The sequence below is a fragment of the Orcinus orca genome, chromosome 9 (assembly GCF_937001465.1).
Source record: "Orcinus orca chromosome 9, mOrcOrc1.1, whole genome shotgun sequence".
NCBI classification, from domain to species: Eukaryota; Metazoa; Chordata; class Mammalia; order Artiodactyla; family Delphinidae; genus Orcinus; species Orcinus orca.
Genome location: NC_064567.1, coordinates 103,760,119 through 103,775,565, shown reverse-complemented (window position 1 = coordinate 103,775,565; position 15,447 = coordinate 103,760,119). Strand labels below are relative to the sequence as shown.

The 15,447-nt window shown below is 44.2% G+C and overlaps 1 protein-coding gene across 4 annotated transcripts in view; it reads left to right on the top strand.

The window, feature by feature from the left end:
• Positions 1-12,857, top strand: part of VWC2 (von Willebrand factor C domain containing 2) — a 118,555-nt gene extending 105,698 nt beyond the window's left edge. For 3 of the 4 annotated variants that reach the window (XM_049714701.1, XM_049714702.1, XM_004277945.3), the window contains exon 4: positions 12,343-12,857. In XM_049714701.1, coding sequence (XP_049570658.1) covers positions 12,343-12,494 — 152 coding nt within the window. In that variant the 3' untranslated portion in view covers positions 12,495-12,857. The remainder of the gene's footprint in view (positions 1-12,342) is intronic. The other variant, XM_033402256.2, reaches the window with a different exon arrangement.
• Positions 12,858-15,447: the final 2,590 nt, after the last annotated feature.

Here is a 15,447-nt window from a genome sequence, read left to right as displayed (position 1 = left end):
TGTCCACGGCCCATGTACCTTTTGTTGCTGCTGCTGCATTGTGGTGGGCTGTTCCCTCACTTCTGATCTCACAACGTTCACTTCACATTCACTGCTGACCCTGTGTATGTTTCAGGTGACTTTTTAGATATGTCAACTGAGAAAAATGCACAACCTAAAAGTTCAAATTATGCTTTATTTGGCAGACTTTCCCAGGACTTCAAGCCTGGAAGGTAGTAGCATCTCAGATAGCTCTGAAGGATGGCTCTGGAGAGGTAAGGGGGCCGCCAAAAATAGGGATCTTTGCAACAAAGGCCAGGCGGTTGGAACATCAAAAGACGACTACGTAAAGAAAACCAGCTGTCTCAGGTTAAGGAATTTAGTGTTTTTCTATGTATGGGAAGATGCAAGAGTCTGGGCTCACTGAAATCATTCCTTTGATACACACCTTGACTACCTAGGGCCAGTATCCTGTTTTTCTCCATCCTGAATTCCCCTCAGGGCCCATAGTCTGGGGTGGCCACATCGGCTGATGGCTTGGTGGCCCCAACATTCATTGTTTACTGGAAGGGCAGGTGACATTTTTTGGTCCACAGATATATTAATGGCATTTGGAAAAAGACTATTTCCTGGAGCTGCCATTTCTTCCATTTTTTCAGGATGCACTTAGGCTTCTATTTTTTTTTTGTGGTATGCGGGTCTCTCACTGCTGCGGCCTCTCCCGTTGTGGAGCACAGGCTCCGGACATGCAGGCCCAGCGGCCATGGCTTACGGGCCGAGCCGCTCCGCGGCACGTGGGATCCTCCCGGACCGGGACACGAACCCGCGCCCCCTGCATCGGCAGGCGGACTCTCAACCAGTGCGCCACCAGGGAAGTCCTAGGCTTCTATTTTGAAGGTTAAATTTGATGACGTGCTGTGGTATTGAATAAAGCTAGGTCTAACTACCAGAGTAAGGTGATGAATCATTTAAACAGTCTGGCAACAGCACCAGTGTTTCCCCCCATAGGTGACTGTTTGTGCCTTGTGTGCGGGGATCAGAGGGAAGCACAGACTGCAGAAGAAGGTGGAAGATGCTGGCAGGATCTGGGAGCTCGGGCATTACACTGACCCTTGAAGGAGGAGGTCCCAGGAGCTGAGACCTAGAGCCATCAAAGGGGAGGAAACCAGGAGGCAGCTGCAGGGTGGTAGCCTGGATGGAATATGGGGACACACACGGGCATCCCTGTGGACACTGCTTGTACCCTGAGAACGAACAGTGTGTCCCAGGAGCTCCAAGGCTCCCACACCGGCTTTCCACAGTGACCACTAAAACTGTATTGGGAGAAATGGTCTAAATTGGAAATAAATGAAAAACTTGATTTACATGTTTTAAAAATATTCCATTTGAATTCAAGAAGGCTTAGTAGGCCGTTGGCAACAGCAAATGGGTGCCCTGTGGTCGTCATTCACACTTGCAATTTTGAAACAGGTGGGCCAGCTGGCCTGTTAGATTGTACCAGAAACGCTTGAGAGACAAATCCATGCTTTGCAAAAGGAAGTCTAATGTACAATCTCAATTCTAATCTCTTGATATTTCTAGGTTTCAGCTTTCCCATCTCTGTGTTGAGGGAGTCTGAATAAAAGATCTCCAAGGTCTAAAATCTGTGGTGCGAATATTCTCCACCTCAATGTTCCCACCCCGCATCTCCTGTAGGAACAAAGGGAGGGTAAGCAAAGTAAAGCAAGACTCTGAGTTCCTAGCAATAAGGAACCACATACATTTACGCTGTACGTATAATTATCCTAATAATTGTTAGTCAGATGTACTTGCTATAAACTGTGAAACTGAATCCTGATATAAATCATATTTTTACATAAATGGATAGACAACACATGCAAAATTGTGTTTAATTTGCTGAGGATAGAACCAGCAGGAAGACAAAAGAGCCTGTTCAAATACAGGGAGGCACAGAATCACCCAGGAAAGGAATGCATCTAGGAGATGCTAAATTCCATAACCTGCTGTCTGACTTTTTACAGATCAATAAATCCATAGCATCTTCGAGTCACCATCCCCACTTGCCTAAGCAGTGAAAACGTCGGATCGGTTTTTACAGGTTAACATCCTATCTTACAGGGCTACTTAGCATCTTCTCCTTTCTCACTTGGGAACTGTTAGTGTCAACTGAAAAAATAATGCACAGCCTAAAAATTGAGAATTCTGCTTTATTTGGCAAAAAAACCTGAGGACTTAAGCCCAGACAGGCTCTCAGATAGCTCTGAGGGACTGCTGTGAAGAGGTAAGGGTGGGCCAGGATATAGAGGAGTTTTTGCAACAAAGACCAGGTAGTGGGAACATCGAAAGATTACTGTTAGTTAGTTAAAGAAAACCAGACATCTCAAGTTAAGGAATTTAGCGCTTTTCTATGTATGGGAAGATGCAAGAGTCTGGGCTCACTGACATCATCCCTTTGTTCTGCACCTCAGCCATCTGGGGCCAGTGTCCTGTGCTTTCTCATCCTGAGTCCCCTCAGGGTGCACTGCTGGGGTGGGCTGCAGTGGCTGACGGCTGGATTGAGGGCATCCTGCTTCCATCCTGAGTTCCCTCAGGGCTCACCGTCAGGGCCGCTGTAACGTGATGGCTTGATGGCTGCAACATCCTTTGTGTACTGATGTCACAGTGACATTTTTCATTCACACCATGATAGAGTGTGTGGAAAAACTCTCCCAGTGAGATCAACTCTAAGGTTTGGATAAAATATACATGCAGTTTTTTTTTAAAAAAATGGTTTGAAGATATCAGAGTGCAAAGGACTTGGAGGTCTAGCTGTCAGAGGAAAGGCAGGCTCACTGAGCTAAGCTCCATACTCAGCTCCTCAGTGTTTGCTCAGGGCATTTGCAGGATCTAGAGCAGAGACAGATGTCCTGCGGAAAGCCGTAGCCCAGGTGGCAGCTTCTGGCTGAGCTGGGAGGTGGAAGGTGGTGTTTGGGCCGCCAGGGAGGCTGGGAACTGAGAGGGAGGCTGCATTTGAGAAGAGGAGGGAACCACAAAGAAGTGAGGCCAAAATTCTTCATGTAATTTTCCTTCAAGGCATTTGCAGACTGCAAAGCTGCAATGTGCCAGGTAAGAGAAGCAGAACCCGAGCAGAAGGCAGCAGCTGGGTGGCTGGAGCTTGCAGAGACCTGCCAGGACCACAGTGCTCAAGAGAGCGTGTGGAGGGGCCCCAGCAAACAGCAGGAGTTTGCAACCAAGACTTCAAGAAAGGCTGTGCCCTAGGAGTGAGGGGGGGCTGGAAAAGACCAACCCGAACAAAGCCTCAAATCCATTCGCGGCCAGATCACTGTAGCCCTCCTGTACTCTGTCAGCCAAAAGGCTCTATCCAGGGCCTGTACGATGTCGCTTTCACAGTATCTGTTGTTTAATTCAAAATTTCCAGGCAAGCCAAGAAATACCAAATGACCCCAAACCAAGAGAAAAGCAAACTAGGAAATGAGAGGCTCACAGGTTATCAAGATATGGTGACTATTTCAGAAGGTTTTTAAAGTAACAGATTAACATGCACAAGAAGACAGAAGAAAAGTTGGAGAATGTCACTGAGAACTGGGTTATACCAAAAAAGTTGAAACTGAAAAATGCAATAACAAATTAAGAATTCAGTAGACGGTTTGCTAAAAAGACGAGGCAGAGCAGAAGTGGGTATCACTGATCTAGAAGACGAATGCTGGGCTCCTGGCTGCCTGGGTCTCCCTCGCTGCCCTGCCGTCCTGCTGTGCTGGGCTCTTCCTCAGTGCTTAGCCCCTGATGGGGGAGGAGGAGGTGCCCCCAGGCACCCACTTAGGCCTTTCTTCATTAATGCCCTGTCTTCTTGTGGCTCACCATTCCGTGTAAAAATCTAAAGCGTGTTGGCAATTTACCCTTCTGTGTAGCCGTGGCAGTTTTATTTTCATTGTGTCAATTCATTATTTAATTCTAAAACTGTAACTCAGTGGCACATGCCCTGAGTTCCAGCTCTGTGCTGCGTGCAGCGCTAGACGCTGTGATGAGCCTCCCTCCTCCCTGGCGGGGAGACCCTGAGGGCCCCTGAGGGTGGCACTGTGACAGGCAGCTCTGCCGGAGACACAGGAGCACCCAGGAGGGACACTTAATTACAGACCTCCCCGCAGGTTCAGGCTTGGTTTGGAATTTGTGCGCCTCAGCCCAAGTTATTGTCAGGTCAGTGGACACATGACATCATGGGCTGGATTGTGCTGGTGTCAACTGAAGAAAAGCACAACCTAAAAGTTGAGAGTTATGTTTTATTTGGAGGACAGCACTGAGAACTGAAGCCCGGGACGCAGCCTCTCGGGTTGCTCTGAGGGACTGCTCCAAAGAGGTAAGGGGGAGTCAGGATATATAGGGGTTTTTGCAACAAAGACCGGGTAGTGGGAACATCAAAAGATTACTGTTAATTAAAGAAAACCAGGCATCTCAAGTTAAGGAATTTAGAAATTTTCTATGCATGGGAAGATGCAAGAGTCTGGGCTCACTGACATCATCCCTTTGTTCTGCACCTCAGCCATCTGGGGCCAGTGTCCTGTGTTTTCTCATCCTGAGTCCCCTCAGGGTGCACCGCTGGGGTGGGCTGCAGTGGCTGACGGCTGGATTGAGGGCATCCTGTTTCCATCCTGAGTTCCCTCAGGGCTCACCGTCAGGGCCGCTGTAACGTGATGGCTTGATGGCTGCAATATCCTTTGTGTACTGATACGGCAGCGACATTTCTTCACTCACACTGGTAACTAGGACAAAACTGGGGGCTTGACACAGACTCTGCATTTCGGGAGACTGGATGTGGGGCTTCTAAGGGGATGAGAGACCTCCTTGGTGTTTAGTCCCCCGCCAGCACCTCGGGTCCTGGGCTGGGCCTGATACAAGCTATTCTGACACTGCGAGTCAGTCACTGTGCAGGTGATGTGAACGACAGGTAGGGACTCCTTGCTCTGAAGTCAGAGCAGCACAGAAAAGTTCAGGGTAGCCAACGCCCATCCACTGCCTGCTTGAACAACTGTTCCTCAGGCCAAAAGGCATTCTATGCTGTGTTCGTTTTGAAATTAGCCATTTTTAGCCTGAGCGTCCTTGAGTAACAGCCAGGCCAGCAATAGAATTTAAGGTATCAATAATTAGTTATGAGCCGTGTGACTTGGACTAATGTTTATTCCTTCTAAATCTCATTTCCATTTATAAAATTCTTCTGCATGCATCATATTTTTTAAAGTACCATATAAATATCAGATATTATAATTAGATTAATTAAGATTAAAAACTGCTTCTCTCTGTTCCCCTACTTACTAATGAAGTCATATATATAAATATTGCTTTATTTGCCACTGAATAATTATAGTGACCAGACTGCTTTTGTACATCAGGATTCTCTTCAGTAATTTATATTTTAGCTCATCAAGTTATCATATGTGTTTTTTTTTCAAGTTTCTTAGTGGTTCTTGGACTTCAAGTCTATAATTTTTTTTTTAAGATGTTGGGGGTAGGAGTTTTATTAATTAATGAATTTATTTTTGCTGTGTTGGGTCTTCGTTTCTGTGCGAGGGCTTTCTCTAGTTGTGGCAAGCGGGGGCCACTCTTCATCGCAGTGTACGGGCCTCTCACTATCGTGGCCTCTCTTGTTGCGGAGCACAGGCTCCAGATGCGCAGGCTCAGTAGTTGTGCTTCACAGTCCTAGTTGCTCTGTGGCATGTGGGATCCTTCCAGACCAGGGCTCGAACCCGTGTCCCCTGCATTAGCAAGCAGATTCTCAACCACTGCACCACCAGGGAAGCCCCCAGGTCTATAAATTTAAAGTAAGTGTTCCATGAAAATGAAAATACAACTACCACACATCAAAACTTATGAGACCACAGCTAAAGTAGAACTGAAAGAGCAATTTATGGAACTAAATGCTTACATTAGAAAAGAGGAAAATTCTCAAATCAATAATGTATATCACCAACTCAAGAAACTAGAAAAAGAACATCAGGGACTTCCCTGGTGGCACAGTGGTTAAGAATCCGCCTACCAGTGCAGGGGACAGGGGTTCAAGCCCTGGTCCGGGAAGATCCCACATGCCGCGGAGCAACTAAGCCTGTGTGCCACAGCTACCGAGCCTGTGCTCTAGAGCACGCATGCCACAACTACTGAGACCACACGCTGCAGCTACTGAAGCCCACGCACCTAGAGCCCGTGCTCCACAACAAGAGAAACCACTGCAATGAGAAGCACGTGAACTGCAACCAAGAGTAGCCCCCGCTCGCCGCAACTAGAGAAAGCCCGTGCGCAGCAACAAAGACCAAGGCAGCCAAAATTAAATAAATAAATAAATAAATTTATTAAAAAAAGAAAAAGAAAAGCAAACAAACTGAAAGTAATAGAATAAAATAGTAATGATAAAAACAAAACAAGTCAATAAAACTGCAAACAGAAAGTCAGTTGTGAAAATTAATGAAATAAAAAGCTGTTTTTTTTTTAAGATCAACAAAACTGATAAACCCTTAATACAACACAGGAAAAAAAAATAGAGAAGATGCAAATTAATAATATTAAGAATAAAACAGGAGATGTCATTACAGATCCCACAAATACGAAAAGGTTAAGACCTAATTATGGGACTGAGAACCCTCCCTCCACCTTGCTGTCAGGGTTACTAAAGTTCTTTTTAGAGTAGTTCCTCTTCCCCAGTGCATCATGGGTGACCATTCAAAACAAAATTAACGAGGTACACTAGGAGGCAAAAAACAAACAAACAAACAGTTTGAAGAGACCAGAACCAGAGTCAGATAGGACATGTTGGAATTATCAAACCAGAATTTTAAAATAATTATGATTGAGAATGCAAATAAACTGATTGCTGATTGGAATGTAAATTTCATAGTTACTCTGGTAAACAGTTTGGTAGTTTCTCATAAAACTGAACCTACAACTGCCGTAGGCTCCAACGATTGCACTCCTGGGCTCTCATCTCAGAAGAATGAAGATTATGTTCACACAAAACACATACATGAATTTTTATAGCAGCTTTATCCTTGATAGCCAAAAAACTGGGAGAAAATCCAAAATGTTCATCAGTAGCTGCATGGATAAAGTGGGGTCCATCCATAGCATGGAAACATCTTCTCGGTAAAAGGAATGAGCCGTTGGTACTTTCGACAACGTGGCAAGGTCTCAAGGGTATTATGCTGAGTTTAAAAAGCCAACCTCAGAAGTCACTTACTGTTCCATTCCACATTTATAACATTCTTTTAATGACAAAGCTATAGATATGAAAAGGATAGTGATTTCCAGAGTTAAGGTTGAGCGGGTGGGGAGGGTGATAACAGTGACTCTAAACGGAGGCATGAGGGTGATCTTGGTGGTGAGGGAGCGGTTCTGGATCTTGGTCTGTTGATGGTCACACAAAACTACACATATGATAAAATGACACAGGTGTGCACACACCCACTGTACCCACTGTACCTGTCAGCTCCTCCCACTGGTTTTGTGCTATAGTTATAAGATGTAAGATGTAACTTGGGAAAACTGAGTGAAAAGCACATGGGTTCTCCCTGTAGTACCAACTTCCTGGTTTGACTGGAATCTATAACTTCAAAATAAAAAATTTTTAAAGTAATATGGTTCATAGGAAAATAATGTGTGTGTGTGTGTGTACACACACATAGTCAGAGGGAGTTGGGTACAAGAGTCTCATAATTTGGTTAATTTATAGGAACATTGCTTTTAAGATGGAAGATTTAGAAATTTTCAGTAATTGGAATCTGTTATAGAAATATCAATAGGTTGTAGAAATTATATTTTAGTGAAATGTTCATAATTTACCAAACACTTTTATGTAGTTTTGATTCAAAAAGAATTTACAAAGTACAGGAGCAGTAACTCTGTTGAACTATATCATAAGTAAATATTTGAAGCAGGAAGAAACAGCAACAGTGCATATAATTCTAAAAGTCATGTGAATAACCCTGTACTCAGACTAAAATCATTTTACATGAAGAAAGCTTATTTTTCTTTTTTTAAATTGCAGTATAGTTGATTTACAGTGTTGTGTTAGTTTCAGGTGTACAGCACAGTGATTCAGTTATATACCTATGAAGAAAGCTTATTTTATAAATTCTTCAAGGGTCGACACTTGTACCACCTAACTCTGTGTTACTGATACGACCACACAGAGAAAAGAGTTAAGTGACTTTTGAACAAAACGCACGAATTTGGAACACAGTTCCCTCTCCCCTCCTGTCAGTCTTGCCACGTCAGACAAAAGTGTCCCCACGTGGTGTCCAAACCTATGAGGGGTTAGGAAAGGGGTTATAACATAATCCAGATGCAACAATGGTCAAGAATTTACAAATTATGTCATAGTAAAATCTTTTACCAGGAATAATTGCTCTTTTTAAATCACAGGCCTGGGAGACAAATACCTGACAGTCCAGATGCTTGTAGAACCTTCGACCTGAGTTTAATCCAAAGTTGAGACTCAGTGAAGATCCAGAATCAGGGTTTCTTCTCACTATTCATTAAGCAGTAATAAGGAGATGACTTTATATATAAGTATTTTGAAAGCTTATGAAACACACACTTTCTCATATGAGACGAAGTGTACATTGTCGCTTTCTACCTCTAGGATTAGGTGTTTAAATTACCTTTTTGAACACTTGGTGTTTTTGTTGGATTTTGCTCTTCTTCGTGAATACACATTTTACTAATACACTACCAGCACTTTCTTGTGAGCCTCACTTTACCATATCTCTTCCTAGCCTGAAGCAAATGATAGTAAATGCTCTCAGCATTTAAGCATTTCGTATACACGGTGGGGGGGGGGGGTTTGGGAGGCCGGTTTCCAAATGCCCACTGACCTTGCTTGTGACGGGGACACAGGGGCGCTGCCTCACACGAGCCCTGTGTACGGATGTGGAGTGACCCCCTGGGACATATTTTTAAGTGAAAACAGCCAAGTACGTAGAGTTAGGAGTATGCTACCTTTTATGAAAGAAAGACGAATCAATATAATTTGCTTCTTCTTTTAAAGAAAGTTACGCTAGGGGATACAGTAGAGCTAGTGAAGCTGGTCGTCGCAGTGGCTGGGTGGGAGAGCGCAGTGACGCAAACGAGGCTCACGCTGTACACCGCTGTTCGTGGCCACGTGGAGAGAAGGGCTGGGTGACTTCTGAACAAAGGGCACCGGCTCTGAGAACTAAGAACATCTTACTGTTAGTTAGGAATAGCACTTACGGTGTCATTTTAAACTCTTTTACATAACTGAGAGAGAGAAAATAGGTGAGTATGCTAGTGATTTGAATAAACAAGAGTCTCAGTGGAAGACGAGGGACATAATTTAAAATCTAAGTAAAGTTAAGCAAAGTTAATAGGATCAATTACATAAATAAATATGTTCAATTTGAAGAGTTTCATTGTAAGAGAAAAGAGGTACACATATAAAATCTAAGAAGAAAGAGTTATGAATCCTAATAATGTCAACTCACAATTTAAAACCTGTGTGTGTGTGTGTGTCCCCACCTGTGCCCACTGAGAGGGGCTGGATGCAGGGACTCCCCAGTAATAATGAGCACTTGCAATAGTCAGGCCTTGGATCCTCAGTATTGCTCTCCACCAAAGGAATCTGGGCCCCTCGGAGAAAAGGCTGCTTTCAGATATGGGCAAAGTGAGCTGAAAATGCGTTGCTGGCACAGATGGGGCGGAGGCTGGTAGCAGCTGAGGGAGTGCGTCTGAAGGACACGGGAGTGGCCTAAAGCTGGGGCCACTCAAAGCCGAATTGGGACAATTTGAATATAAAAAAGAACAAAGACTGCAGTGGTTGCACATCATTGAAAAAGAAAGATCCAAAGTCCTACAGTGATATAGAAAATAGACATAAGTTAATACTAATAAAAACTCATTAGAAGTGACTGCGACAATGACATAGATTAATTCAGGCAAGAGGGATAGGAACTGTTGAATAACCTGAGGGCAGAAGTGTACTATCTATTCTAGTTTAATCCTCAGGACCCCAGTGATGTATGGCATTCCCATTCTGCAGATGAGGCCATGAAGGCTCAGAACAACGAAATCCCTTAGTCCAAGATCTCATAACTAGTAAGTAGTGGTACCAGACTTTGAATCCAGAGTTTTCTGAAGAGGAGACAGGTAACTCTGCGTGAATATCTGTATCTAAAGGTACAGGTTTTCTGGGCAATTATGGAGTACCCTCTATGTGCAAAGCACACTGACAGATATTAGGGCAAATTAGAAGGCGATTGGACCCGCAAATCAAACTCTGAAAAAGAGACAAAAAGAAAAAAGCACACCAAAGAGACCTGGTGTCAAATGTCAAAGTCAGGGCATCCCAGGAGCCGAGTGGGACCAGTGCTCACAGGGTGGGTCCCACCTGGAGCTGCTGCTGTGGCCCTTTGGCCTCTGACCTCACAGAGCCGAGGACACAGTCCAAGGCCGAGGAACGGGAGGTGGGCTGGGTGGGGGGTTTGGAGATCAGGGACCTCCTGTTGGCCTACAGGTGGGGAGGGTCTGGAGTTCAAGTATCCTGATTCACCAAAGCTGATGCAGGAGTGACTTTGGGACCGAAGAGGCAGTGGTTCCAGGCGTGCGAGCGTGAAGTATCAGCAACTGCAGAGACCGCTGCCCTCTGGAAAACCAGGAGCAGTGCTCAACGGAGAAAACCGGGTTGATGTGTGTTTGGGCTCCTCCTCAGCTGGGTGACTGTTAATGCTTCGAGGTCTTGGGGAGACAAGCGGGGTCAGGAGGGGAACCTAGGGCGGGTCTGAGTGGAGGGGCCCAAGGAAAGCGGAGCTCCTGGCGGGAGAAGGGGCGGTGCCCGGGGGTGAGGTCTCCAGGGCCACCTTCTGGAGCCCTGATCCTTGCCGCTTGGCTGACGGAAGACAAAGCCACTGAAGCATGAGTTACTCTGCTTAGAGTTATTCTGACTAGAATTACAAAAAAGCCAGTTGTTATCCTAGAGTTTTGGCGGATTCATTCATTTTTTAAAATTCTGCAGATGAACATTTTTCATGTCTTTGATGACTTGACACAGTGTCATTGGGCGTGCTTTGGTGTGAGCACATTATCAAAGGCTGCAGAAGCACAGGAAGGGAGGATGAGCCTGAGAGCCTGTGTTCAAGGCTGAGGTAAGGACCGATGTCTCCGTTTCAGAGAAAGGTTTGGAGGCTGAGCAGTTGTTCCCATATGACTGAGTGGTATGAACTGTAGCACAGAAACCATTTGTTTCAACCGAAACAACTCACACTGGAAATCTCCCTGATAACCATTGCTTCGTGTCCTGGATTTTACATGGAGTAAGATGCACACATGGCACCTTTGTTGGTGGAGAAGCTGGTAGGTGATGTTGATCAAGAATCGAGGGGTCTTCAGTTCTCAAGGAAGACTGTGGACCATGTACCCCTGGTTCATGCTGAGACAGTGCCTCTCAAAGCGTGGCCCCAGGCCAGCACCAGCATCACCGGGACACTTGTTATCCAAGCAGATTCCCTGCTCACAGCCCAAACCTGAGTCAGAAGTGCTAGGAGGTGGGACCACTAACTGGTGTTTCTAGAGCCGTCCAGGTGGTTGTTCTGTAAGCTGACCTTTGAAACCTGCTCTAAAAGGTGTGGTGGTAACACTGGATTTATGTCACTTCAAGCAATTTGCTTGTTTCCGCTCTCTCTCCTGATAAGCCTGGTTCTGTGAAAGTCCCCGTTAATCGTTTTTCTATGATTACTTGGAATTAATTGAATCAAACGATTGCAGATCCAGCCCATGTAGAAGGCCCCCAAATTGAAAATCACAGTCGGTGGAAAACACAGGATTGTCATTCATAAAAATCTTATTTTAAAAATTTTTTTAAACTTTTAATTTTATGTTTGAGTATAGCCAGTTAACAATGTTGTGATTAAAAAAAATAAAACAAATAAAAATCAATGTTGTGATAGTTTCAGGTGCACAGCAAAGTGACTCAGCCATACATATGCATGTATCCATTCTCCAAACTCCCCTCCCATCCAGGCTGCCACATAACATTGAGCAGAGTTCCCTGTGCTATACAGTAGGTCCTTGTTGGTTATCCATTTTAAATAGAGCAGTGTGTACATGTCCACTGATTCCAAACCCCCTGAATATCCCTTCCCCCTCTGCTAACCTAAGTTCATTCTCTAAGTCTGTGAGTCTGTTTCTGATTTGTAAATAAGTTCATTTGTATCATTTTAAATAACATGGCTTTCATTTCAGGAAAAAACTGGGAACACTTCATAGTCCTGAAATGGTAACTTTTTCACTGTCCTTCCTGAAAGGAGTGGATAAAACATGCAGGGTAAAGCTAACTCTCCTAATTAAGTGCAACCTGTTTCTTCTTTCCAGGCCCAAACTGCTTTGCCGAGACCGCTGTCATCCCCGCTGGGAGGGAAGTGAAGACGGACGAGTGCACCGTCTGCCACTGCACCTACGAGGAGGGCACCTGGAGGATTGAGAGGCAGGCCATGTGCACCAGGCACGAGTGCCGGCAGATGTAGGGCTGGCCGCACGGACCACAGATGTTCTCTAGGATCCTTTCCCGATCTACCTGAACGTTCTGGATGCCTCTGGGAAATATCGACCGGAAGGAGCAGACTTTTGATGAGGAATTGTGGAAAACTGTTGGTACTTTTTCTTTTCTTGGTCACAACAACTGCAGGAGAAGGAAATGGACATATTTCCAAACATCGACAAGAACTTTGGGCAAAAAAGTCCACTTCTAAATAAATGTGCTATTTTCACAGTAAGTACACTAAAGTACACTATTATATATGAAATGTATTTCTATAATCCCTCTATTAGAGAGCTTCTATAAATGTTTTCTATAGATACAGATTAAAAATGCTGTGTTGTCAACTGTCCTCGCTGCGTACCTGCATTTCTTCTGCATTTCTGATTCCATCACGTGAGATTATTTGTGGTCGCTGATTCTCCTACGAATCTTGGAATAGTGCACCCATTGATGGATCATAAGATAAGGGAACTGATTTTCCCTGAGATCCTCTCCAAATTCTATTTCATTACAGAGAGATATATAGTGTCGATCCTTAGAAGATCCAGTCGAATTCACACAAATATAATATTTCCTCCTTGTAACTTACTGCTTTTAGTATCTCCATTCTCAGTCATTTGGGAGATGCAGGTACAAAGATAACTGATACGCACTTTTTCTGTTCATTCAAAGCTCCCACGTCGTGGGCCATTGACGGATGCACGCAGATATTTCATTTTCACTTACTTGACTTTCTCTTCTAAACGTGACTTTACATCACGCCCCAAACTGAGGAACACGATAGGCTGGATAATTTGCATCACTGGTACCTCACGCGGAAGCACACAGTCAAATAGGGGAAACCCCGTTTCTCTGGAGGAGAGGTAAGGGAAGCTGAACCCCTGAAAAAGTCTATACCTGTAATCTACATGTGGCATGGACATCCCACCTCTCTAGCCCATGGACTTGTGGTTCTCCTGGGGACGATCCTGTCTCCTACATGGCAGGCATAGTCCAATCCTGAATGAGAACCCTGTATTAGTCACTGTGCAAGAGCCCAATGAGAAAGCAGTTCTGTTGAATATATTAAAACAACAGCGCCGAAGGTCATGGGCAACGTTCCTGGAGTTACATGTCACTCCAAACCAACTCCACTTCTCTTCATTTGGATAAAAGAAGCCACTGCTAATCCCGCTGATCTGATCAGTGCATGTTATAGAATATTTCTGCCTTTATCAATCACATCAACACCTGACACATTGATGAAAAAGGTAACCAGAGTTTTAATAGGTTTAGGGAGAAAAAGCAGAACTATGGTCACTATTTAATGCCTTTGAAGCTTTTCCCCCATACATTTATTGATTCCAAAATTTTGAATTAAGCATCTAAGTACAAATTATTGTGACCACAGATAAAGGAATAAATCATGGTTTCCTGCCTTCATGGACTTTTGGCCTCTGGTGCAACACAAATAAGAAATCAATCACTGTGCATCGTGGTGGGAGCTGAACTAGAGGTCGGCAAAGGGTGGTCAAAGAGGCTTCATTCCATACAGAAGAAATCATTTAGTCATTAACGTTTGAATAGTACCCAAGAAAAATGGATACTTTTGTCATCACTAAAAAGTTGACCCATTGTGGACCTTAGTAACTGCAAAGCCACCACTAACTGAATCCTCAAGAAATTTACATATGCTTATATTTAATTTTTATCTTATCAAGAACACTTTGGGCCAAACGGGCTCTGCACACAGCTTTCCATGCAAATCCTCAGGGGAAGTACCATGTAGACGCTCTCAGGTGTGATCAGCTTTCCAGAACTTACTTTTTGTATTAAAGGCTACTAGAAATCAGCCATCTCTCCATCATCCAAGGGAAGATTTTTATGAGCCAAGGTTATATCAAGGTATGATTTTGTCAACAAATGGCCCCAGCCTCCTGGGGAGGTGGGTCAGCAGGGATGTCTCAGCACACAAGCAGCCTCTTCTCACCCCAGCAGACATGCTGCAACTAGACAGACCCCATCAAGGGGGCCCAGAGTCTCCCTGCTCCCCTTGGTGATGTCGCTCCTCCCAGGTGGGCAGTGAGCTTGGAAATCATGGCGATGGCTCCTCAAACGTGGTGAGAATTCCAGGAAACCTGGTATTTTGTTGCACAGAGAGTGTGAACCTGACACCATCCTGTGAAATTGTCTAAACTCGCATGACCCACCCTTGTCCCAGGCATGCTCCAGGCTGGAGCCCCAGGGCCATTATTACAGTAAAGTAACCCCTGCCCCTCCTCTTTCCACATAAGGATGACACATAACCAAACACAGGGCAGAACCTGGATTAACAACACTGCATAGGCTTCATGTAGAATGATACTATTTGCATTGTTGTCCAAGAGAAACATGATTCTCAGGTTCTTTATTTCATGCTGTTGATATTAGACTTTCACATCCATAAAGTATATCGGGGAAAATTTTGGTTTCCTCCTCTCTTTCCATAGAACATTTTGCTGAGATTCCTAATGATGAAACTGCTCTAACAGAGGAAAGTATGGGTCCAAGTTACTGATTTCAAAATACGGTTTTGACATAGTACTGAAAAGGGAGCCTCAAAATTCTAGTGCAGAAGTGATTGGAGAGCCATAATTCTTAAAATTCAAATAGGCCTACTCCATGAGTACCTCATAAATGTTGTTGAATGGTTTATTCAAGTGAAAAAAAGGAAACCATGCTTACCAATGTATTACATGAATTTATTTAAAATGTTTCAACCTATATCAATATCTGAAAACCTGAAGCTACTTGTATAAGCAATAGTGACTCTGGAATTTTCTAATCTGATGTTTTAGATTTTCAAATTGGATTCATTCTTTCAGCCATAGGCTCTTTCCTTGTTGGATGGATCCGTCAGTACTTGTACATTTCACAGAAGCTCGTATTTCACTACTGCACACAACAAATGTTAGCTGCAC